We start from the raw sequence: 26,075 nt of genomic DNA on the forward strand, positions 1-26,075 counted from the left end.
ATTTCCACCTCTGGCTGCTGTTTTTGCACTTGAAAACAGCTGTTTTTACATTACAGGGGCGTGTCTAAGGGGCGTGTCTAATGTGGTTGACATGTCACAGAGGGACGTGAGACGATTGCTGGAGGGAATTCAAATTCAAATGAAATCACTCATGATTAATGTAGGTCCACAAAAAAGTATGTCTATGAAGCTGATACAATCATTTCGGACTTTAGCTGATGAGACTGTAGAAGCTGCTTCTATGTTGTAATCAGAAAGTTAAAATAACATCAGAGTTCTCCACACGCTAAAGCGTCCTGGGCGCCCTCTGGTGGTGGGCGACTGTATAGAAAATATTCCTCTCCCTTTCTTTTAGGTGAGAGCACAAACTGAAAAGTATTTTTTTCCCCCATGTTATTTTTAGATGTTTTGCTTGTGTTATCTTTATGATTTTTAGGATATAATTTATAGACTTGTCATTACAGTTTCAGTAGATACGGTGTGGTGTTCTTGGTGATCTATTGATAAAACAGAAACAGTACAGACCCCTGGCTCAACACGGACAGGCTGGCTCTCTGGCCAATCGCAGAGCTCCAGAGGATCTTCAGACAGATTGCCATATCAACTACAATAAAACGATGAAACTGTCTTCTACCCATCTTTTAAAAGAGTTTATTTTGGAAGTGTGTTCAGAGTTCTTTAGAAGATCCCAGTCTGGTGTCATGATCGGGTTCATTCATGAAAAAAAAAAGTAAAATGGATGTTTTCCTGTGGAGGAGCAGATTAGACCCCCGCTTTTCCAAACACACACACACACCCACACCCACACACACACACACACACACACCCACACACACACACACACACACACACACACGCGGAAGCGCCTGATCTCACTTGTCTTACATCTGCTCCTGCCTGCCAGAGCCGTGCCCTTCCTGTCCACAGACCAGACGCCTCCTCTGCCACCTCCAACTGTTTATCAGGCACGCTGCCAACTTTCCCCTCTAATTATCTAACATTTAAACATTAGTCTCTCTCTCTCCCTCCCTCCCTCTCTCTCTCTTGCTCTCTTTCCCTCTCTCTCTTGCTCTCTCTCTCCCCCCTCCCTCTCTCTTGCTCTCTCTCTCCCTCCCTCTCTTGCTCTCTTGCCCCCCCCCTCTCAATCTGTCTCTCACACACACTTGTATTTATAGTGTGCGGTCTTCCATGGACGTAATGCATTCTCCAGCGCCCTAACCCTCACCCTCACCCTCACCCTCACCCTCACCCTAACCCTCACCCTCACCCTCACCCTCACCCTCACCCTCACCCTAACGCTCACTCTCACCCTCACCCTCACCCTAACCCTCACCCTCACCCTCACCCTCACCCTCACCCTAACCTTCACCCTAACCCTCACTCTAACCTTCACCCTCACCCTCACCCTCACCCTCGCCCTAACGCTCACTCTCACCCTAACCCTCACCCTCACCCTAACCCTCAGCCTCAGCCTCACCCTCACCCTCACCCTCGCCCTAACGCTCACTCTCACCCTAACCCTCACCCTAACCCTCACCCTCACCCTAACGCTCACCCTCGCCCTAACCTTCACCCTAACCCTAACCCTCACCTTCACCCTCACCCTCACCCTCGCCCTCACCCTAACCCTCACCCTAACCCTCACCCTAACCCTCACCCTCACCCTCACCCTCACCCTAACCCTTACCCTCAACCTAACCTTCACCCTAACCCTAACCCTCACCTTCACCCTCACCCTCACCCTCACCCTCACCCTAACCCTCACCCTCGCCCTCACCCTAACGCTCACTCTCACCCTAACCCTCACCCTCACCCTAACGCTCACTCTCACCCTCACCCTCACCCTCACCCTCACCCTAACCCTTACTCTCACCCTCACCCTCACCCTAACCCTCACCCTCACCCTCGCCCTCACCCTCACCCTAACCCTCACCCTCACCCTCACCCTCGCCCTCACCCTAACCCTCACCCTCACCCTAACCCTAACCCTCACCTTCACCTTCACCCTCACCCTCACCCTCACCCTCACCCTCACCCTCGCCCTCACCCTAACGCTCACCCTCGCCCTCACCCTAACGCTCACTCTCACCCTAACCCTCACCCTCACCCTCACCCTAATGCTCACTCTCACCCTCACCCTCACCCTAACCCTAACCCTTACTCTCACTCTCACCCTCACCCTCACCCTCACCCTCACCCTCACCCTAACCCCAACCCTAACCCAACCCTCAGCCTCACCCTAACCCTGAACCTAACGCTCACCCTCACCCTATCCCTCACCCTAACCCTCACCCTAAGACTCACCCTCACCCTAACCCTCACCCTAATGCTCACCCTAACCCTTACCCTCACCCTAACCCTCACCCTAATGCTCACCCTCACCCTAACCTAAGCCCATTTCTAAAATCAACCTTAAAACCATGTCTCAACCCTCCCTTTGTTAGTATAATGAGTATCTTGGTACTTAAAATGTGGCAAATACAAAGGACGCACACACACACACACACACACACACACACACACACACACACACACACACACACACGCACACAGGAGCTCCACCAGCCCTTTGGTAGAGGAAATAGCAGCAGTCATTTGCTGCCCAATGCGTTGTTATGGAAACTGTCTGCTCGTGCTTTCAGTGCACGTTTCCCATGGATACTTGGGACAGGACAGGTTTTGCCTGTTGTACTGTCAGTCAGAAACAACCAGTGTTTTAGAGGTTGGCTACTTGTTGTCATTGATCACTCTCATTTATTTCAAAACAACTCAGCTGTATTTGTGCATATTTTAGGACTAATAATCAAAATGAGATGCTCTCAGTTTGATGTCCACAGTTAATTAAGTTTTCATGTTTTTATGCTCCTGGGTTTTTCATTTTACTGAAATCACTCAGTTCTGACTAAAACATGAATAGAATGTGATACTTTGTGTGATTACCTGTTTCTTAGAGAAGAGTTTAAAGATTCAGTTTGACAAGAAATAGTGTATTTTTGAGAACACTTCCAAATACTCATGTTAGAGAGTATTCTCACTCCCCAGAATAGACGGTTGTTCTCAAATCTAAGAATTAAAGGATATCTTTGTGTCTGTAACATACCTCACAGTGCAAATTACATTTAAAGAAACACAATTTGCTAACAGGGCGTCTCTGTGGGCTGGACCGGTTATTGACCATGTTATCATGATGATACTTTACGTTTTAATTCATAGTGAAAGATTATGGTCTTCTTTCATCATTCTGCCAATAATAACAGTCTGGAAAAGTCACAGTTTTAAAACATTATCAAACCACTTATGTGATGTTTGCATCTGCGTCTGGTTCAAACATGTCTGGCTGAAACACTCCAGCATATAAATCTGTCATTGTGCAGGCTGTGAGAAAGACAGATGAGTTCTGAGCACAACGGCGTGGAATCACATTCAGATAGTTTAAACCATATGGGAGTTTGTTCTTCAGCATTTCCATCTGTGGGGGAAGGGAAGGGGGGTGAAAGGTGAAACGTTTGCAGACAGTGCGTCATGTCTACAGTTTATTTTATTTGTTCCTACAGTTCTCAGCTGATTGACTCTGACCACGCCATTACCACGCCATGGCCACGCCATGACCACGCCATGACCACGCCATGGCCACGCCATGGCCACGCCATGACCACGCCATGACCACGCCATGACCACGCCATGACCACGCCATGCACCATTCAACAGCCGATTAAAGACCGTCTACTTGAGTAAATGGCACGGAATTCAAACAGCATCAAACGAATCACACGGCCTGGCTTTAGCACAATAACTGACCAATCAGAAATCAGCAGCATGTGTCTAATGGTTGGCGACAAAGTTAGATTATATTTTTTAAATCCCTAATCAGTGTTAATCAACTGTATAATCAACTGTTGCATAAACATGTTATAACTCAATTTCAAAACTTAACCGACCTTATTCAAAGGTGATTACTAATAAACATAGGAATAAGAAATGGATTGTGTCAACTTTATGTGCAACAGGGCCTATTAATGGAACATATCAAGCCACTAAATAACCCTAGATGTTTATTGTTATCAGCTTTTCTCATGTATCATCTCACATATCAATGCTGGGGATTTTTGGCATGAGCAGAAGAGGATGAGGAGGGTGTGGTGCTGAACGGACAGCGCCCTTCTTCGTCGGAATGGGTGTGACTTTGGTGGAACTCTCCTTGGTGCTGATTGCGTAATCGCCTCAAAGTTTGGTGTCAGAAACGCCCCATCCGTCAGATCGCGGAGACACAGCTGTGCGACATCTGTCCCCTGATGTTTCTACAGCTCTGGCTTGACCCTGAACAAGAGAGGGCGTCTGGGTGTTCCCGAGGTAATCCCATCATCAGGAAACATCCTCCTCCTGTTGCCTATAGAGGATCTTTGTTTCCACAGACAGGAGGTCTCTCTCTCTCTCTTTATTTGCCGATGAGTAAAATCAGCTGCTTGCTGCAGGCTCATTTAAACTCATGAGTAAGCAATTCCAAACTGTTTGCTTGTGGCAGGAGAGACAGTAGGCTGTGCCCATATTATCCGATAGATGACAGAGTGACTGTTTTTGCAGCATTCGTGAGCTTTTCCTTTGCGCTGTCGTGCGTCCACCTGCGCTCTGAAAGGCGGCGGCTGCACAAGCCGATACAATAAGTAGGGGCTGAACTCCGTTTTTTTCCCCCACTGACCACCCAGACAAGGCATGTCTACCACCGGGGAAGTACCAGGCTTCTTCAAGAACATGGGCTCCGACAGCCCCGCCAGGCCGAGGCAGAAATTCTGCGGCGTGTTCTGCCCGGTGGAAGGCTCCTCCGATAACAAGACGCTCGACTTTGACGTGCTGTCAGCGTGTAGGGGCCGGAGTGAGGGGCGAGTCATCGACCGGCAGACCGACATCTCCAAGCCGAGGAAGGTGGAGATCAGGGAGAGCAGCGGGAAGGAAGCGCTGCAGAATCTGGACGATAAAAAGGTAACAGTCTGTCTTCATAGCATGCGGTTTTTAATTTGTCTTTTTTTAGTTGCAAAACTGGGAATCTGATTATCCTTAAAAATCAGAGCAATGCGCACTATTTTTCGTCCCAACTGCAGTCAGACGCACAGTGATTTGACTTTATTTAAGCTTGTAGGCGATGAATGGAAATCAATTTACCGGGCCTACATTTCCCAGGAAGCAATGGAGTACAATAGATGACATAGTGGTGGACGGCCCACTCCCCGGCGCTGCGGTCTGAGGGAGTGGCCCCTGATATTTTCACTTGTCATCCCTGCTTTTTCAGTCTGTTTGGGTCAATCCACTGTAGATTTCAACAGTCTTCAATAGACTGCAAAATTTTCTACTAGGTTTACTTTGATTTTAAATGGCATGTCCGATGAGTGTTTAAACATGTCACACATGATGCAACGTCTACTTATGGTGCGTTTAGGTTAAGCAGAAAAGAACCGTTGTCTGGATGTTGTAAAAAGCTTTGGGTCGTGTTCAGCTGAGATGTGTAACATGTTGATCATCTGTGTGGCCCAGGACTGTGTTTCAAAGGCAAACAGGTTATTTCAGAAATACTGAAATCTAAATTTAATCTGGATTACGCCTCCCTTCACCATATATTTACACTGTCTCTGTCCAGGAAAACCAGGTTTTCATTTACAGCACAAAATAAACACAATTGCCATGAGAGAACCAACACAGGAAGCAGAATTGTTCTGTCTGTTTTAACACTTTTAACCAGTAGAATAATTCAGTAATGTCTGAGATAATTACCAGTACCACTGATAGGTAAGGTAAAGGGGCAGGAATTGGAGTTGGATTGGAATTCTTCCCGACCTCAGCTGCCATGTTGCTATGCAGGAAGCTCAGGAGAAAGAAAGTTGTTTATTTCAATTAAAAGGCAGTTTAATCTCCCAGAAAAGGAGAAAATGTAAATCTTTGTTAGAATGAAACCTGTCTACTGGCAGAAATTCCTTGTGTTTGAGTCAATCTTTTTTCTTCCCTTTTTCCTTCTTTTTTTTGGGGGGGGGGGGGGGGGGGGGGGGTGGTGGTGGTGGTGGTGAAGGATCAAATTTCCATGTGCACTCACATGATCTGAAGAATGAGTCATTCTGAAGAGGCATATGATGCTGGTGGCCATGGAAGAAATGGTGTATGTATGCCCTTAGGGAGAGCTCTGATTTATCTTAACTTCTTTGATCTTATCTTAACTACTTTGATCTTATCTTAACTTATTTGATCTTATCTTAACTTATTTTATCTTAACTTCTTTGATCTTATCTTAACTTCTTTGATCTTATCTTCTCTTGGGTGAGAATGAGCTCTATCTTTGGCAATGGTAAGCATGACTTATTACATTATATTACAGATGTCTTGAATTGTATTTCCATTGGTTTGAAATAATAATTTAAGGATAATTTAAAGCAGGATCTCTGATTTCGGAATGGTTGCAGCATCTGTTGGTGACAACTGAATATGTGCTCGCCAAAAAAATGACCTCTGAATAAGTGCAAAAGTTCTTCGATTCATTATTTTCAGGTATTCAGTTTAAACAAAAACTCAAATTATATTTATTTCACTTTGGAACCATCCTCGAAAGCTTCCTGGACCCACGAGGCGTCCCCACCCCTATCTCCTGTGTGCCAAAGGTGGATTATTAAAGATGCCTGATCTGGACATCACATATGCTCTAAGAATAAGGTCAATACAAATAAATCGCAGCAGTTACATTCAGATTTGGAGCCCCTACATTAAAAAAATAAAAAAAATAGAGCCAAAATGGCTGCTTGCTCTTTTCCCCGTTTGTCTGTGTGTACACCCTCTGCCTTCACTAATCCACGTAGAGCAATTGATGGCATTAATGGCTCTCTCCTGTCAATGGAGCAGGGCGAGGCTTTGCGCATGCGCCGTCGGGCTCCTTTTTCATGGGAAAGAGGCTCGCCAGCGGTCCCTCCCTCCCCCGTTGTCGGACTCTGTCTGGAAAGGAACGGTTTTGGTGCATCGGGAGGAAGCCGGGACACGAGCCGAAGTTGAGAAACGGGTTTATTCTTTCATTTGCGACCACCCCGCTCTTCACACTCAATTTTTTTTCGCCCACCTCCTCATCCTCGCTTTAGCGGCAATCCAGCGTGCCATTCATTGATTGCGGTCCGGCGGCGCAGAGCAAGACGGCAAAGATGTCTGGTTATCAGGGCAAGAAGAACATTCCCCGCATCACGGTGAGTTTGGGGTTCATTCAAACGCTGCAGAGGCGATCGTCGTGCTCGATTTGGTCGCCTGGGCCTGCCGGATGTCACCGGGGCGGCGAGGACCATGCGCCTCGGCCTCATCCGCCGCTGCCCTCCTCGGCACTTCTCAGTTCGGAGCTGAAAGGGCTGCAGCTGACCCAGCAGCTGTCTTCGTGTATTATTAGATGCATTCTTTTATTTGTTTTTTTGCGAGACCAAACCTTTTGGAAACGAGCCAGCCCATCGGTAGCGCGCTGAGGCCGAAATCTGACGGTCATCTGCAGCATCTTGACGACCGTGCTGAAACCAGGACTGGAGCTAATGTATATATTTTTTTTCATTTTCACATTTATTGGTCACTTCTGGTGCAGATTTATCGACCTTTCTGTCAGGTTTTGTTCGTGGTCTGTCTGTAGCGGAGCCTCCAGGCCGGTGGTCTTTGTTAGGCGGTGTGTCTGGGAGCCCAGTGTCACTGCACAACAACTGGTGGAACAAATGCTCCCCTGCATCCGGCTGCATTTTTTTTCAACCTCTTGCTTTACTTTAGAATCTATATGTGTATATACGTGTTTTAGAGGCACGGAAACATATAAGAGCACGCTGCCGGTGTCACCCCGGGGCAGATCGCAAATTACCCCGGGATTGCATTGATGATGGTGTGCGAATGGAAAGTGGAGAGAGGAGGAGGGAGGAGATGGGTGGGGGAGCCAGGGAGGAGAGAGGACAGTCATTCCCGTTCCATCCCAGCGGTGTAATGAAGGGAAGAGCTGAGGAGGGAGGCCACTGTCTGCATGGATGGAAGAAAAGGAAAATCTAAAAATATCTCTGATATATATCAAAGGATTTGGGTGGGGGAGGTGCAGCCCTTCTGCACCTTAAAGTCGGTGCAAAGCTGCGATAAAAGGAAACATTTTAGCTGTAGATTCTTACCAGCCTGTGAAATTGTTGGCCGTTTATCAGAATACAGGTGCCGCAACCTGATAGGCTGGTTCATTTTCATATCGGCAGGTGCAGCAGAAAACAGGCGGCACGTTCAGGTTCCCGTACGACCAGGCATAAAATCCTAGAAGGAAACAAAATCTCTGGGCGCAATCTTGTTTCATGAGAAGAAACCTCGAGCTGCAGCCGTGGTTGGTGGAGGGATCAGAGGATTAGTAGGTGTTTGAGTCCCATCAGTGATTAAGCCCAACCTAAAGGGATAGATGTCCTATTCTTGAAGGAAAGAAGTGGGTCAGTCCAGAATTGAGTTCTTTGAGATGTATTTTCACGTAGCTGATGAACAGGAGAGCTTCTCGGTGGCTTTGTGGACTTCAGGCCTCTCCAGACGGTCCAAATGCTGCATCTCCAGGTAACACTGTAACCACGGCTGAGCTGGACGTCATCACTGACCAGCAGATTTAATTCATTCAAACTGAGGCTACAGAGGAAACTAATGACATTATTCAATGAAAAACCACAGCGGTGATGGAGGAACTCTGCATTCTGAGCCGTCTTCCGCACTAGCCAATCTAATTTAGACGTTAGATGATGCATCAAGCGGACTTTCAGGGTCCGGTCTCTTCGGAGTGCTGGTTAGGCTAACTGGTTAGGTCGGGACAGATGGAGTCAGGCTGGGGCGCACTTAAGGCGGAACTCATCAAATATGAATGAACCTTCACAAACTCACCACCTGCTTTTTAAGCTTTTGCATCATCTGCTAACTTCTGGTGAATCGGAAGAGTTCAGGCTGCAGGGAGTATGTAAGATGCATGTTTAGGGTAAGAAGAGTGGGATAATAGCTTTGTTGCTGTGATACATGAGGCTGTATTTGAGGTTGTATAATTAAAGTGCATTTTTGCCTAAAATTTAGCAAATTCTACATTATAGGTTATCAGTAAGATGACATTCAAATGGTTTTGATCTCAATTCCAGTATTTATGAAGCATTTTTAACATGATATAAATATTGACTTTTCATTTGCTTTTTCAAATGGGAGCAGATTGTCTCAGTTCCTTTGAATTTTAATGAAGGATATACATTTGGATGCAAGTGAAATGGAGCAAACTCATGTTGGAGCTCTTGCATGTAAAACAGAGGGAGGATATTTAAAGAACATCCTGGAAGAGTTCAATCCTCAGTGGATCAGAGATCATCTGGCCATTTGCGTGTAGCATGTAGTTGCTACAAGTTGCTCAACGCACGCATGTGTGTGTGTCAGTGTATACATGTGTGAGCACCTTTAGACTTATCGCACAGTGCACTGCAACAGGAGCTCCTCCCACATTAGCACACTGTTGAAAACAGTTTTTAATTGTATAAAAGATAAAATTATTTCTAAAAAAGTGATCCATCGGTCATTCGAATGTCCCTAAAAGTACGCGCCGCCTAGTGGCCGCATTCATGATTGCAGTCCAACACGTGCTGTAAGTAAGAGAAATACTCCCTATATTTCCAACAGCAGCGGCACACGGTGCTAAAATATGGAAGTTTGTATCCCTGTTGAAAATGTGTCCACTAATCCAAACTTTCCCGTGGCTGCTGTTGGACGGCGGGACAGAGGATGTGTCTGGCCCAGGACGTCCTGTAAAGTTTGACCCTGCATGAAGCCATGCAAATGAATTCAGCCACAATTTAAGATCAGTAGTGAAAGAACGGACAAAGAGGTTATTGTGATGCCCAGACTTTGCAGAAAGATAGTTAGCTTTAGTGAATGCGTTACCACGGTAACGAAGTTGCCGCAGAAGTGGAGCATTTCCCTGCTGGCAATTGAGGCAACGATATAAAAAAAACCTTCACTATCGCATTTCAAACTATCCCAAATTGGTGATATTACTTTCTTTTTTTTTAAGTATTTTTTTGTATTTGCATGAATAAAATAAATACTTTTAAAAGCACACACATTCAGTTTTGGGATTCAATCAATAACAATAACAAATCCTGCCTGAAATGCAAACCTTTTACTATTTTCCTTTGTTTTCCTGAAGCAAAAAAGGAAATCGTAGGAAAAAGCCCCTCAATGAGCTTTTACTAGTCAGCTGAAAGTGGCAGCGCCGTGTTCCTGTTACAGTAAACAGCGTTGTGCTTTGTTTAGCCGCTAATTCCTGAAAACTTCCCCTTCATATGCTCTGGCTCTATTAACACGAGGATACACAGTAGTTAGTCTGCATTCAGATTTACACTGTTTACACATTTCAACTTACACTTAAATAAATCAGCGTGTGTTTTTTCCAGCTGTTTCGGCTGCGTTTGAATTTGCACGGGAGCCTCGAACACGTACAGAGGCGATTTTGACAGCAGAATTTAGCCTTCTAATCATCCCTTGCCTAAACAATAAATCCTCCTGTCTAATTTGGCAGCGCTCTATCTGACTTCACAAAAGTTCCCAGGATATTTTCCATCTGGACAGCAACACATAGACGTTACCAGGTTACATCACACATGGGCAGAGGCATTTATAGATTTTTGCCCTGAATTCATCCCTCCCCTGACGCCACTCATCTTTTTTTCTTTATAAAATGTTTCGGACAGATTGATCTAACTGGACAGAATGATCAAATACGCAATATTCCGTCATCAGATGTTTGTTTCCTTCATGCAGACCACTCATCCCCTCAATTTTATTCAAAGTTTTTACTGGCCTTTAACACATATGTGAATGCACTCCCCCATCTGGATGTAGCATCCTAGCATCACTGATGCTTTTTCACATCATAAACATTGACAATTCTCTCAGAATCCTCCAAAAAAGCTGGTACAAACGCTCCTTATGAGTAGTCTGTCTGCTTTAAATTTCCAGATTTAAATAAAGAGCACCCATGAGTTCTAGAACATGAGCAAACTCACTCCAGAACGTGGCTGCTGCAGAAGGTTCCTCATAAAAGTTCCAATGTGGCTCATGGTTCTATCACAATAGGCTCAAGGAAATTAGCCAAACTCATTCATAAGTCCGCTTCAGAGGAAAGATGGCTGGTTCTTTGTGTCTAGATTCAGTAATAATCACCAAAGATTGGATATATGACATCAGCGGCGGTTGAGTAATGCAGTAGAGTTGAACACAGCTGTGAACCCAGCGAACCTGTGTGCACTTCCTGTTTGGGGGCCTCCATGAAGGAAAGGTCGCTGTCATGTTTGGGCTCCGACCCACTCTCTCGCGCTGCGTCTGTGTCTGCAACGCTCATTTAGCCTCCCGGTTTTGGTTTCGTGTTAGCCCGGCGTTGAAAAGCGAGGTCGTTTCGTCGCGGCCCCGCTCGGTAACCTGACACCGGCAGTGGTGCATGATGTAATGGCGTCTTTCACAACATTGATGAAAGCGGCCCAGTGGGTTGGAGCGAGCCCAGCGCTCCACCGCTGCACACACACAGGCCATTAGCACCCCTCTGCCACGGATACTCTCCGTCACATAACCTCTTTGGCCGGATCCCATCAGGGCTGTCAGATAATGGCGAGGAGGCGTTTTCCAAACCTGCTGCACTCAGCTGAGGTCCGGAGTGTGTTGCAGCACACAGCGTGTGTGTGTCTTCCTTTAATTGAAAAGCCACAAGTGTGCAGCTGCCAACTTAGTTTCCCTCCAAGAACAGAGAGGATTCAACTTTATTACATCTGTCTGTTCTCCGGCTGTTTACGCGGTTCCTATGCAGCAGCAATATAGACAAATAACTTTATTATTTCAGCCTCTCACTGAGAGCTCAGACCGGCGCAACCATCATCTTCATCATTCTTTTTTATTTCGGAGTTGAAATGTAATAAAATCAGTACTTCTCTATTTTGTTTTTTAAGCCTGTTTAAGCCTCCTAAAACATCTGCACGTTAGAGCTAACCAATCTGTCCTTTTCTCTTCATGCTATTGCGAGCATTTCCAGATTAGCTGCTTCCACCGAGCTACAGTTGGAGAACAGGGCTGCTAATTTTGGGACAGTAATCTGGGGGTGTGGAGCCGCCTCCTCCTCTCTGCTTGCGACCAGCTGCGCGGGCCAAAAAGACGTAGCATATGTGGCTGAAGTGCCGGCGGATTTCTTTTGTTTAACGCGTGCGGCCTGATCAGGAGTGTGTTCAGATGCAAGGCGGTGCTGTCGCCACGACAACCGCTGTTGTGTTTGGGGGTCAGAGCTGTTTGGCTGCTGGAGCTCCAACATAGCGGCCTTTGTTAGCGCAGCACGCTGCAGTCCTTGTGACCACTGCCACCACTCCCATTTTTTGGATAGACAACCAGGGGGGCGACCAAATGGGTGGGTGGGGGTGGGGGGGTGGGAGTGGTTTACTGGGTGGGAGGATGTGGCCTGGCTCCCCCTCCCCTTCCCATGCACCCTCATCCACCCTCTCCAGTACTGAGACAATTGGCGGCGAAAGAGCGTAGATGATTGATTACACAGCCGGCGCTCCCATTGGCCCTCGCGTAATCGCCGTGACAACACGGCCACATGAGGAGAGACAGAGGGGGCGTGTCTGGAGGAAGGAGGGCGCCTCTTTGTTGCCGCGGCGCTCAGCAGGACATTTTACACTGAAGCACACCCCGTGTGAAGAATTGGACTGAACCTTCCTGTTGAATTACACGTTCTGAACTTAGAATTCATAACTGAAGCTAAATGTTGATGAGGAAAATGGCGCATAAGAGAGATAAAGGATGAAGGTCTTTGCATCTGACCATATATATACTTTGTGTGAGCGCTTTGTGTTATTTATTTTTCGGCCAGACTAAACTAACCTCCATAACTTCTTCCTTAATCTTCTCTCTGTATCTCTTTTATTAATGGATATTTTTAACATATCTTGTAATCCTTCTTCAGACATCAAAGGTACTGAGCCAAACATCATAATGATATAAGATCTTTGATGATGGAATTAATAAATAATTAGTCTGCATGTGTGTTTTCTTGTTCCCGAGTGAGTAACACAATGTGCTTTTATAGCAAAGTGGGGACATTTTAGGCTGGTCCTCCCGGCCCCTGGGGTTGAGGGCCTCAGTCCTAACAAAGATAGAAGTGTGTGTGTATGTGTGTGTGTGTGTGGGGAGTTGAAAGACATTTTTCAGCCATAAGTTCCTTATCAGTCTGCATCCTAAAAAGGCCATAGTGAGGCTATTGTTTACATACTGTGGCTCCAAAGAAATTTTATTGGTGCTTGTGTTGGTTCCCATCTTTTTTCCCCACATTTTTTTCATGTATAAATTGAATTTTCGCCTGAAAAAATGTTTTCTTACACTGTCAACGTGCTTCGACTGGAGTGAAGTTAGTGCAGAGATGAATCGTCTTTCTTGCTTTGCAGAGCGACCGTCTCCTGATCAAAGGGGGCAAGATCGTGAACGATGACCAGTCCTTCTGTGCGGACATCTACATGGAGGATGGAGTCATCAAGTGAGTTCTCTCCATGTTTTCAGCTGCTTGGCTAAATAAAAGAAAGTGAGCACGATGTTGACGCAGGTCGTGCGGAGCTATTAATCAGAATACAACAACATTAAAAACAAAAAAGCTCTCATTTAAAATGTGACAAATGACAGACATGAAATTACCCAAGCAGAAATACTTTTAAAGTTCATTGTAGAAAGTAAACAGTTAGAAAGAGAAACCAGGTAAGCTACAATCTTGCTAGTTTGCATTAGCTTCCTGTTGTGCAGCGACGGTTCTGTGACCGTTGTTTTAACCTTTAGCTGAGTGGTGGCGCGACAGAAGGTGCTATTCTTTTGAAACCCTTTCCAACTTCTTACAAATAAGTGACTGATGTACAAATAACACTGAACTGTACTGAACTGCACCATTAGGTGGAAATGAGGCCCAGGAGACACCTACTGGCAGAAGCTGCACATTGCAACACCATCATGGACTCAAAGGCCATGATGTAAAGTTTTACAAAGTAAAGAATGAATCTCTTGACACTGTTGTCAGTTTAACTGATCATAAATTGCTGTTTTGTATGTTTTTATAACTTGTTTCCCCAGTTACAAAATTAAAGACTAAAGTATCACAACCGGGGGAAAAGGATATGACCGTGCTCCATGAATCAGTGCAGCTGTTCGTTTATACGCATTTTTTTTCCCATTCTGATTGTGTTTCATTGTCCGTCATATTTCTCTGCACAGACAAATTGGGGAAAACCTCATCGTGCCAGGTGGGGTGAAAACCATCGATGCCCACGGTCGCATGCTGATGCCAGGCGGCATCGATGTACACACGCGTTTCCAGATGCCAGATCGCGGCATGACATCGGCGGATGACTTCTACCAGGGCACCAAGGCAGCGCTGGCAGGAGGCACCACCATGATCAGTGAGTTACACCATTCTGTATCAGTTTACTGCAGGTGCAGGCTGCACTATTTTGGTGGACCGCTAGGTGGCGGTCGAGAGCCTGCTGTTCTGGCATGATTTTGCAAAAATGAAATGGAATTAAGTTTCCAACAACTGATGGATGAGCACACTTGAGGACTGAGGTGGAGTGGAAAGTCATGAATGCAGAATCAAAAACAAAGGTGAAAGGTTTCTTTCAGTAACCACTGTGGAATCCTCAGTTGTTCCATTAAAACACCTTTTATACTGTATTTGGCATGAAACTCAACAGAGCTTTTCTACATTTGTAAGGAAAAAAAGTGACAGAACCGTTTTCAATTCAGATGTATATTAACCATTAAGGCTGAGCTATTGTTGCTTCATATGGACGTTTGTGCATTAAAACCAAGACACTGTATGAATTTAAACATTTGGTTTGTGGTTCGTATTTTCAAAGGAGCTTAGTAAGCTAGTCAAACTTACAAAATTCCCATGCAACGTTATTACTTTACAACCATAAAACAAAATTAGCAAAGGTTTAAACAGCTCTCTGGTGAAAAAGATGCTACACACACATGATTTTACCTGGTTTAATACATTTTCACAGGAAGTAGAGGCTAGGGTCTCTGCGGAGGACTCTGCCATCACCCAAGCCGGACTCAGACCTCAGGGGTGGATGTGATCTTGAGTACCTCAAATCTGTGGATGTTGTAGAGGTGTGTTGTAAAGGCCGACACGCCTCTGCAACATCACGTGGCAGTCGGGGGCGGTGCTGCTGGGTGGCGCAGCGCGGTGGGACTGGAGGGTGTGTTCCAACTAGAGGGGGATCACACTGGACCAGCTCTATACCCTCCGCAGGGTGCTCGAGGGTTCATGGGAGTTACCCCAACAGGTCAACATTCCACCGTGTTCCTCGGGTTGTGCTCCATAAGTATGGGGTCCGAGCTTGGTTTGCATTGCCGGCAGCAAGTCAGACCCATTTCCTGTGCATGTTGGACTCCGGCACGGCTGTCCTTGGTCACTGGTTCTGGTCGTAATCTTTATGGACAGAATTTCCAGGCGTAGCCAAGGGCCGGAGGGAGTCCGGTTTGGGAACCGCAGGATTCCATCCATGCTTTTTGCAGATGATGTCATGTTGTTCTCCTCAAACCAGAACCTCCAGGACGTCCTGGGGCGGTCTGCTGCCGTGTGCGAAGCAGCTGGGATGAAAATTAGCACCTCCAAATCCGAGGCCATGGTTTCTCGACCGGAAAAGGGTGGTGTGCCCTCTCTAGGTTCATGAAGGATGGAGGATCGGTGCAGCTTCTGCAGTTAAGCAGTCGTGTGTATCGGACTGTCACGGTGAAGAGATTTATCCGTTCATTAGCCAGACAACGCTCCTACTCTCACCAATGGACATGATCTTTGGGTAATGACCGAAAGGACAAGATTGTGGATACAAGCGGCTGAAATGAGTTTCCTCTACAGGGTGGCTGAACGCTCCCTAAGAGAGGCTGAGAAGCTCAGTCACTCTAGTAGAGCCGCTGCTCCTTCACGTTGAAAGGAGTCAGCTGCGGTGGCTCGGGCATCTGTTTCAGATGCCCACTGGACGCCTCCCTATGGTGGTGTTCCAGGCATGTCCCACCAGGAGGAGGCCCTGAGGCAGACCCAGGAGGCGCTGGTGAGACTGTGTCTCTCAGGCTGGCCTGGGAGCACCTCGGAATACACCCCCAAGAGCTGGAGGAAGTGTCTGGGGAGAGGGAAGTCTGGGCATCTCTGTTCAGGCTGCTGCCCCCGCGACGCGGTTCTGGATAAAGTGGGAGAAGACGAGACGAGATGAGAAATTTCTTAAATTTCTTGACATGGAGCATCTTCTGGTTTAGGTTAAAGGGAGAACGGGAGTGGTACCGTCTGGAGGTCTTATGGTGTGACCTTGATCTTGGTGATGGTGCACGAGGACGCCTGTGGCGCCGCTCGTGGCGCCTTGATTTCCAGAGTGGACGTTTACACGAGAAGGAGCACAGTGGGGAGAAAGTCGTACAGGGTGGGGGGTGGGGGGTAGCGGGCGGGGCAGGAATGCTGCAGGAACAGATTATGAGTTTGTTAGCTGCTACATGTTTCATTTTTCATTTGGCACAGAGCAGATTCCTGTAATGTCGCCATAGCAACCCGCTGTAAGCAAATAACTCTCTAACGTGAGAGTTGATGGGGTGGGAGGCAATCAGGACTTTGATCTTTGTTCTGTCAAAGAAAGATAGAAATATTATAACAAGACACAGTTTCACACTGCTATCCCAGTGGTTGCTAGGTGCTCTACAGAAACCTTCTGGGAAATCTTCCTTTTAACAGGAAGAAACCTTGAGCAGGACCACGAAGAGCAACTGTTGTCATCCAATTAAAAATAAACTAAAAACCCAAGATTTGCCTCTAACACACTGTCAAAGGTGTGGAGTGTCGGACCTGGGCTCACCTGTGATTCCCCGTCAATCAATCTTTATTTTTATAGCGTCTTTTACAATCAGAATTGTTTCAAGGCGCTTTCCAGAATCCCAGGGCCTGACCCCCAACAAGCAACAGTGGCAGGAAAAACTCCCCTTTAACAGGAAGAAACCTTGAGCAGGGGGGAGGGGAGGTCACTGGATCAGCTGTGATAGAATCAGGAATCAGTAAAAGGATCGAGGAGGATTTTCATTGTAGTCTCTTAATACTTCCATAATCAAATGTCTTTTGATGCATTTACTTAGAGGGTATCAGGCTACACTCACACTCATCAGAACTCTTGGCACCGATCGAAGCACATGTTGTCTTTAAGGCTGTCTGGGGAAAGTCTGGGCTGGTTGCCAGGGTGACGCAGGTGCGCCCCACTGATGAAGCATTCCTGATGCCTGAGAAGACTGTTTTAAATTAGACCAAAGCTGGAAAGTGCAACATTTCCTCCAGCTGCCAGACGACCGCGCACAATCACAACGAAGCCACGTAGTCACGTGAGAAGCAAACGCTGTCGCCCCCTCGCACGTGATGCCGTCACGATTAGGTGCAACGACACGATAATTACCACAGGACACTCCCAAATGTGTTCACCGGGCAGTCGCACCCGCAGGTGTGGTCAAGAGGGGCAATTTTGCCTCCCCTCTCAGAGTTGCTGTCAAAACAAGTTCTATTGATTTCTAATCATATATTTAATGTATGAAGAGACTATATGACTTTAATCAACAAGATAAGTGTTTACCACTACTTTATCATAACCGGACTGGGCAATCGTGGCTCGGATATCTTCCTCCTCTGATGTTTCAGTGTTGTGTAGGCGTCCGTCATCCTTTAGAGAAGCGGTAGGTTGTGGAGAGGAAACAGGAAATAAGAGGATTTTGTAGAACAAATGTATAACTATGTTAAAAAAAAAAGGAGGTTGACATAAATAATAATAGGAAATAACGTACCTTTGTGTTTGTGTCAGTGAGCCGCAGGTCTGTATAATCAGGTTCTTCAGGTCATAACAGCTATACTCATATTAATATCTGTCTGCTTTGGACGGGAGCGTGTAGGTAACTTCGCTAGTTTAGCTTTTTACCCTCAGAAACAGTTTCAAACAGTTTAAACAAGAAGTGAAATAAAATGTGACGGTGGCTCTTTCATCCTCCATATTAAAATAATGATTTTCTCCAATAAAAGTGAAATATGTTGAATTGAAAACGCCCTTAAGTCTTTCAGCTGGGACAACAGGTCACACTTAAGCTGTAATTCTGCTTTTGGACGTTCAGATCAACGTCAGATCTGCTGAAGCATTTTTTATCTTTTTTTGAGGATTAACAACACTGGTGGTTTATTAATAGTGACCTTAATTACTAATTAAAATGCACATCATGTCTAGCTCATCATGTGCAACCACAAAGAAAGATGGGATGTATTGCTTGGTTTGACCACTACTTTTCACAGTGCACTATAGGAAACTCTGAGTGCACTAAATAGTATACAGCGATGCTCACTTAACCTCAACAAAAGGGTGACCCCAACAAAGTGCACTATAGAGGGTGTAGGGGGTGTCCCATATCGAGCTGAACTCAAATTTCTGTATTTGTGGTTCGTTAATAAGCCAGAAAATTTGCTGTGGATTTAAGATCAATATGGGAGCAACTTTGTAACCCTTAATTTTTATTTCCTTCCTTTCAGTATTCAGGTATAGTGCGCCTAATGAGTTGCAAACACACACACCTATTGTTGGCAGCCCAGCGTCGGGCCCTGTTGGACGCCTCTGTAAACGGCGTTGTGCGTGTGTGTTTTCCAGTCGACCACGTGGTCCCTGAACCCGGCGTCAGCCTCCTGTCGGCCTTTGAGCAGTGGCGCGGGTGGGCCGACAGTAAAGCCTGCTGCGACTACTCGCTGCACATCGACATCACCGAGTGGCACAAGGGCATCCAGGAGGAAATGGAGATGCTGGTGAAGGATCACGGTACCAGAACAAGTTTACCTCTCTAGTTGTTATTCCCGACCTGCGACTTTCTCTAAAAGCACCGAGGTTCTTAATACCCTGAATGCATGCTTGCCTTATTTTCTATAACTATTTCTCTCTTCTTCTTTCTCATTTGAATTTCAGGCGTCAACTCCTTCCTCGTCTATCTGGCCTATAAAGATATTTTCCAGCTTACCGATTCTCAGGTTTGATTTTTCACTTATTTGTTGCAGCCGTACAGAGACTCCGATTGAATATAATCAAAACAAATGAGTTAAAAGATCAAATCTAATAGCCACCTTGCAGCCAGGCAGCCAACAATAAGTCTTGTATTATATTTTGACCTCAACTTTGGCTGCTGATCTACAGTTTGATTCTTTGTCTTGGCGACTCTTCTCTTCATGCTGACATGTTTAACTTCCCAAAGGTTAAAATGGTCTTGTTCCTATTCTCCTCCAGACTCCTGGTTAAGTTATTTACTCCCACCTGAAAGTGCTTTTGAAGCAGATCTGTGTTGCCTTTGGCAGCCGTGGAAGAATTTATCATTGATTTTTACATGTCGGAGTATTAAACAGTTATTATTGGAAACAGCGGCCGGGAGACGGTGATTCACCTACATTTATTCCAAGGCCATGATTCACTTAACCACAAAAATAAACCGTTATTGAAGTCAGGAATAGTGTCTGGATGTTTTTTCCCATCAGTTTTTTTACTTCAGTGGGGTTTTTTTTATGCAAATGACATGTTAGCAGCATCGTCTAGTCAAGGCTAAAAGCTTGCAGTGCAGAGTATGAATGCTTTTCTGTGTGCACACTCAGCACATTAGCATGTTTCCTAGATTCATGGTTGATTTTTGAACAGTGGTAAATATTATCACATATCCCTGGAAAATCTAAAATGGTCAGACTGTGAACTTTCCAAAGTTTTTCTCTGTTTCTGTCTGGTTTGAGCTGAGTCGCTGACTAATCAGCTAACCAAAGCTAATGAACATAAACTTATCTTGGGAATTGCTTCACATTACCGAAGGAAAAGCTGTTTCAGACTTATGAAAGAGGCCAGAAATATGGAAGTCTATTTAAGCATTATTTCCCCCTCATTTCTGCAGGTATATGAGGTGTTCAGTGTGATCCGTGACCTCGGAGCCGTTGCTCAGGTCCACGCTGAGAACGGAGACATTGTTGCTGAGGTAGGCTGTCGCTTTTTTGTTTTGCTTCTTGTTTGGTTGGTAAAACGCCATCAGATGGATACTAACTCAAAACTCTATCAAAAATGGGCATTTTTAGGAGCAGCGCAGGATTTTGGAGCAGGGCATCACTGGGCCAGAGGGACACGTCCTGAGTCATCCTGAGGAGGTTAGAGCAGATCTGACGATTTCCTGCAAATCAGGAGGTGTTTTAGTTCTTACTTGCAATAAAGTGACTGTTGCAGAGTAATCAAACTGTGAATTGTGAACAGATTTTCATGTGTCATCCTGTTTCTGCTTTTCCCTTACGAGGCGGGCGGGGAGGGCCCTATCCCTGCTGCCTCCCTGTGGGTACACCCTAGCCAGCTGGGCTAGGCTAACAATTTAATCTTAGAAAAAAACACCTCCTTGGGTCGATATTTCTATGTAAATGTGTAAAAGGTAAAAAAAAAAATCTTAATATTGTTCCTCAAAGTTCAAATTCGTCTCTCTTCCTTGCGTAGGTGGAGGCGGAGGCTGTGAACCGCTCGGTGACTGTGGCCAATCAGACCAACTGCCCCCTTTACATCACCAAGGTGATGAGCAAGAGTGCCGCCGACGTCATCGCTCAGGCCAGGAAGAAGGGTGAGACGGCCTGTTTTCCCTGAAAGGGAAAATTACAGAGATGCTGAGTAATTTGAGATCCAACTGAAGGGGATCGAACTCACTGGGGGGTTTATTATAATCCTGATTTTAGGCACGGTGGTCTATGGGGAGCCAATCACTGCTAGTTTAGGGACTGATGGTTCCCACTACTGGAGCAAGAACTGGGCCAAGGCAGCTGCCTACGTCACCTCCCCTCCTCTGAGCCCCGATCCAACGACGCCAGACTATCTCAACTCCCTGCTGTCCTGGTGAGAGAATGATCCACCTACCTGGACAATACTGGACTGTGTGTGTGAGACTGTGTGTGTGAGATGGGGAAACAAAACTATTGTTTTCTCTTGTAGTGGCGACCTCCAGGTGACAGGAAGTGCTCACTGTCCCTTCAACACCGCCCAGCGTGCTGTGGGCAAAGATGACTTCAGCTTAATCCCTGAAGGCGTCAACGGTACCGAGGAGAGGATGTCGATCATCTGGGACAAGTGTGTGGTACGCAGGAGATTCCTTAAATTAAGCAGAAAGGGGGGGTCACAGGTTAGCACATGTGCTAAGTGTCGCTCCCAGCTTTAGACTGGGCTGCAGTAATGTTAGCATAGCGGGCACGGAACTGCATAATTCATTTTTTATGAATAAGCAGACAGTCGACATGGCAACAGGCACACTGGCAAGAGGGTCGTGGAATCCAGTAATTATACTAATACATGCAACAAAGGGACTGACTTGGTTCTGGGTCCTTCCAGGTGACAGGAAAAATGGATGAAAACCAGTTTGTTGCTGTGACCAGCACCAACGCCGCCAAGATCTTCAACCTGTACCCTCGCAAAGGACGCATCGCCGTGGGCTCGGACGCCGATCTGGTGCTGTGGGACCCAGACACCACCAAGATCATCTCGGCTAAGAGCCACAACTCGGTACAAACCAGTAACAAACCAGTTTAGCCCTTGACTGCATCGAGGAGACACTCTGTAGTATGATGATCTCATCCTAACGGACACAAGCCGAAGTATAGGGACATGACAGACACCTCAGATACACACCAACACACCACTGAGTGGTCACGACTGATGAGAACAGCTGATTTCTGTTAGATGACAACCTGGTTTTTGGATCTCTTTGTTGCCTTTAACTGTTGAACTGGGTGTGGTCCTCCCACACTCTCCGAGGGGTGATGTCACATCCTCAGAACAGATGGCTCTGAGTGTGTGTTGTGGTACACGATACATACCAAAGAAATGTACTTTACCACTAAAGTGAGAACATCTCTTTGGAAGTGAGGACATTTTGGCTGGTTCTCACACCGTCGGTGGTCTGTTAAGACGTGGTTTTATGGTTCAGGTTATATTGTACCTGTGAAAGATCAGTGTGTGTGTGTATATGTGTGTGTGTGTGTTTGTGTTCTTGTACTTGGGTTCAGGTTAAGGGGTTAGTTGGGCAGGTAGGGAGCTAAATAATGCATTATATCTATGAAAGTCCTCACAAAGGTAGATGTCTCAGGATGTGGGTGTGTGTGTCTGAAAGAGTGTGAGTTTCTTACTGTGTGTTCTTATGCTCTGTTTATTTTAGCCCATCAGGTTCTTTGGTGTCTTTATGCCACTTGGTCAGAGAAAAGACTACTGTTCAGAAGAGAGCCCGTGTGTGTGTGTGTGTGTGTGTGTGTGCGTGTGTGTGTGTGCGTGTGTGTGTGTGTGTGAGAGGGTATAAAAGTAGGCCAAACCTGGTGATTTCATGCATGTGCTCCAAGTATCCATGACCTCAGCTTTAGGTGCAGTCAGCGAGAGCAGCCATCCAGCCACCAGATTCGTAGCACAGCAACCTTCCCAAACAGCAGGACCCTGTAAACACCCCAAAACCACCACAAAAAACCACATTCGCGCTCCTTTTGCAACAGAACGGAGCCCTCATTCTTCCTCTTGTGTTGTTCCGCCCCGCCGATTAGCTTTGCTCTTAGCTTTCGAAGCCCGGGGGGACACTTTTACCAGCACATAAATGGAACCAGTTAAGCTACGTTCACAAGTGCACTTTAATCCACCAACATTCTGGCCATTTTTTTCCCGGCTACTTCACATAAGCGCAAATTCCTCTCAGGCTCACTCTGGCAGCTTTTCAGCGCGGGGATGAGTGAGGTTTTCCATAAATCTGTGAAGTTGAAGCATAAAAATGTCCAGATCCCGCATGTGATTGGGGCCCATTACATCATATCTAATCAACAGGAGGGAAGGGGGTTACTGCTTTGAGGCTGTGATGATTTGTGTTATCGAGGGAGACAAGACAAGAGCCTCCACTTTCCTCAAATAATAATGATAAGCAGACATTTCTGTTTCATACCTGCCTACAGCACCAGCTGTTCTATATTTGGGCTTTTATACAAATCTTTATGGTTTATGCCGTTCCTCTCCCTACAGAGCGTGGAGTACAACATCTTCGAAGGCACCGAGGTCCGCGGTGGGCCCCTGGTCGTGATCAGCCAGGGCAAGATCGTCCTGGAGGAAGGGACCCTTCACGCCACTGAGGGCTCGGGCCGCTTCGTGCCCCGAAAACCCTTCCCCGACTACGTTTACAAGAGGATAAAAGCTCGCAGCAGGGTAGGCAAGCCGTCTCGAGGCGCATCCAAGTTTCAAAATCATTTAGCTCATTAGCTTAGCGTCAGAAAGCTGAAAGGAGGTGTCTCTCCCCGCAGCTGGCTGAGCTCCGGGGGGTCCCCAGAGGCCTCTACGATGGGCCGGTCTGTGAGGTGTCAATCACACCCAAAGCCATGACCCCCGCCTCCTCGGCCAAGACCTCCCCTGCCAAACAACCCAACCAGCCCGTCCGCAACCTGCACCAGTCTGGATTCAGCCTGTCCGGTCAGTTTATCCACACACTTCTTGGTCACATGATTTCTACTTGTATAAATTCCTTTCGGCTCCGTACATTGAATTGAATTCTGTATCTTTATGATCACAAGTTGATCCACGCTATAGTTTTAGCTGAGCTAACACTCATCTAACATTAAGCTGGGGTCGTCTATAGCTACTCGCACTTGGATTGGAACTTTACGATCTTATAGATCTTTGTAAAATGAGAGAATCCACAACACAAATGTCATTTTCTTAAAGTCAGAGCTCTTACAGGGCCTTGTGTTGTGTTGTTATTGTGAAACAACATCAGTCGTCGCCCAAGTGCTGTTCCACTTAGTCCCATTTTTGGAACCTACGTCCTTGTGAACTTGGAAGTCCTTGGTACTTTTGAAGTCCATACTTGCATACTTTTTTATTTCAGATGTTTGGGTTCAGATGAAACCAGTTAACCAGTGGCGCTGCTGCTAATTTTCCAGTTTGAGGTCTTTAAAACTTTAAAACAATCCTTTTTACGGCCTGTCTCATGCGATCGCCCCAACAGGAGCGCAGGTTGACGACAACATTCCCCGTCGTCCCACCCAGCGCATCGTAGCACCCCCGGGTGGGAAGGCCAACATCACCAGCCTGGGTTAGGCCTCCGACCTCCGGCCTCCGAGGAGGAAGCCAAAAGATGCGAGCGGGGGCGGCCGGCAGGAGCCGCGGGCTCAGAGATCAGCCATCAGCGTCCGCCGGCCTTCGACCTTTCACCTCCTCCTTGGCTCCTGCTCCTGTATTCCTCCTCCCGACTCTTCAAGAGGACACAGTTAGAAATGAAATGCTCTGCCTCATGTGATAAAAAAAGAGAAAAAAAAAGTCATTGTTCGAGCACTTTTAACTGCATTATTTTGTTCGTTTTTTATACCGTTCTGTCTCCCGTATTTTTCACGTTTTTTGTTATTTTAACTGCGGGACTAGATGAGGGTAAACCATGGAACTTGTATTTTCCTTTATTCTTCTCTTCCGTGCACCGTCGGAACGAAGCATGCACACCAGACGTCGTCACTATTGTTTGAAGAGGCCAAAACAGTCAAGATTGCTGCAAATTGAGCAAAACGACAAGCTAACGCGTAACTCAAGTCGTGAACTTTTGATCCTTCGTCTTGGTGGGTTCCGTTTTTGCATCCCGTTGAATTGAGCCTCCACTGAACCAATGCCTCTTAAACAACGTTGCTGTTGTTTTGGGGTTTTATTTTAGCGCTTGCTGCACCGTCCCACCTGTTTGGCTTCCAGCTTTGCGTGTTCTGAGTAGCTGAAGGAACGTTGGTAGATGAACCTTCATTTTCGGGCGTCGGATCGGTCGGTGCGATCGAAAAGAGAAAGTTTCCGCGTTTCCTCGCCCTCCTTGCAGCGCAGGGGAGATACCATTCCACTCCGCAGCTACCTTCACTCCTCTGACACCGTCCATCACCGATCAGTGCATTTACACACCGAATGATTCTTTTTTTTTTCCTACTCGCATAAAAGTTCCTCTTTTTTTTCCTCCCTATTTTGCTCTTTATGTGCCTGAACTCACAAAAGTTGTACTGATAGTTTACTTTTCTCATTTTGGTTATTGAGCTTAGTGGAAGATGTAAGATATAAAACAAGCTGTAAAATAGCCAGGATTAACCGATTCAAAGGTGCCAGATTTTGAGCTTTCATGGGGTCAACAGAACCCTCGTAAAAGGTGAAAAATGCTCGAAATGTTCTAATGTGTTAGAGTTTTTACCTTGTTGTCAAACTGCTTTTTAGTGTCATTCTATACCTAGAGGCGCCGATGGGCCGAACACTATTAATTTATGCTTGAAACTAGACACGAGCTGATGTTCTTCTGACTGTAGTGCAGCGTTGATGTGTGAGGGATGGGACACGGCCCGGGGGGGGCCTCCTCTGCGACACAGGTCACCGATCTTCTTTTCACTCAGCCCACCAACTCGTTTTACAGTCTCTGATGAGGTAATGAACGTAGCCTGAGGTCAGCTGGGCCGTTCACACTATTAGAAAATGAAAATAATCTGATGGACACAGAGGTGTTTGGGGGCGGGGCAACGAAGATATTTAAACATCCAAAGAATTAATGTTTTCCCCCATTGAAAACGGCCCCTCGCCCTCTTAAAGGCTGTCCTACATTTGGGAACTTGCTCAAACCATCTGTCCAAGTCTTCTTGACTCTCATTTTCTGCTCTTGGGGCTTTTTTGTGCAGCAAAATCCACCAATCGATAGAACATCAGGAGCTCGGAGTCGCAGTTGTGCGTTAGTTCCCTAACAGAGTGTTAATATAGTAATACACACAGCATGTGTTGCTTTATTTACAACCCTGGGGTGTGTTCAAACCTCAACTGGTTGCTGATGGAGACTAACATGACCTGTGATCTTGTGATTCTGACAATGGTGTTGCATAATAGGCCCAAAAGCGGGGGAGGGGGTCAAGGGCAGACCAGTCAGGACCGCGCTGAGACTAATGATCCGAGGTTCACTGATGGAGCGACAGTATATCCGTGGGCAAACGAGACACC

At 46.3% G+C, this 26,075-nt stretch overlaps 1 protein-coding gene across 3 annotated transcripts; it reads left to right on the top strand.

Annotated features, from left to right (window-relative positions):
- Window positions 1-4,449: 4,449 nt before the first annotated feature.
- dpysl2b (dihydropyrimidinase like 2b) lies at window positions 4,450-25,775 on the top strand. Of its 3 annotated transcripts, none has more exons than XM_003965145.3 (14): window positions 4,450-4,977; window positions 13,458-13,546; window positions 14,269-14,453; window positions 18,714-18,878; window positions 19,023-19,084; window positions 19,984-20,064; window positions 20,162-20,230; window positions 20,565-20,685; window positions 20,798-20,954; window positions 21,051-21,192; window positions 21,444-21,614; window positions 23,106-23,285; window positions 23,381-23,546; window positions 24,082-25,775. In XM_003965145.3, exons 1-14 carry the CDS (start codon window positions 4,711-4,713, stop codon window positions 24,171-24,173), a joined length of 1,947 nt encoding a protein of 648 aa, XP_003965194.1. In that variant the 5' UTR covers window positions 4,450-4,710; the 3' UTR covers window positions 24,174-25,775. The 3 variants fall into 3 exon arrangements, with proteins under 3 accessions (XP_003965194.1, XP_011602794.1, XP_029693522.1); XM_011604492.2 differs by lacking the exon at window positions 4,450-4,977 and adding an exon at window positions 6,903-7,208; XM_029837662.1 differs by lacking the exon at window positions 4,450-4,977 and adding an exon at window positions 7,388-7,540.
- The last annotated feature ends 300 nt before the right edge of the window (window positions 25,776-26,075 follow it).

The sequence above is a fragment of the Takifugu rubripes genome, chromosome 6 (genome assembly GCF_901000725.2).
Source record: "Takifugu rubripes chromosome 6, fTakRub1.2, whole genome shotgun sequence".
Taxonomy (NCBI): Eukaryota; Metazoa; Chordata; class Actinopteri; order Tetraodontiformes; family Tetraodontidae; genus Takifugu; species Takifugu rubripes.

What these genes read in the sequence shown, in the direction of transcription:
- dpysl2b (XM_003965145.3), top strand. Translation starts at nt 4,711, where the DNA reads ATGTCTACCACCGGGGAAGTACCAGGCTTCTTCAAGAACATGGGCTCC. An exon ending in GATGCTGGTGAAGGATCACG is followed by an intron (nt 18,879 to 19,022) that starts GTACCAGAACAA and finishes TTTGAATTTCAG; the next exon opens with GCGTCAACTCCTTCCTCGTC. An exon ending in CTCAACTCCCTGCTGTCCTG is followed by an intron (nt 20,955 to 21,050) that starts GTGAGAGAATGA and finishes TTTCTCTTGTAG; the next exon opens with TGGCGACCTCCAGGTGACAG.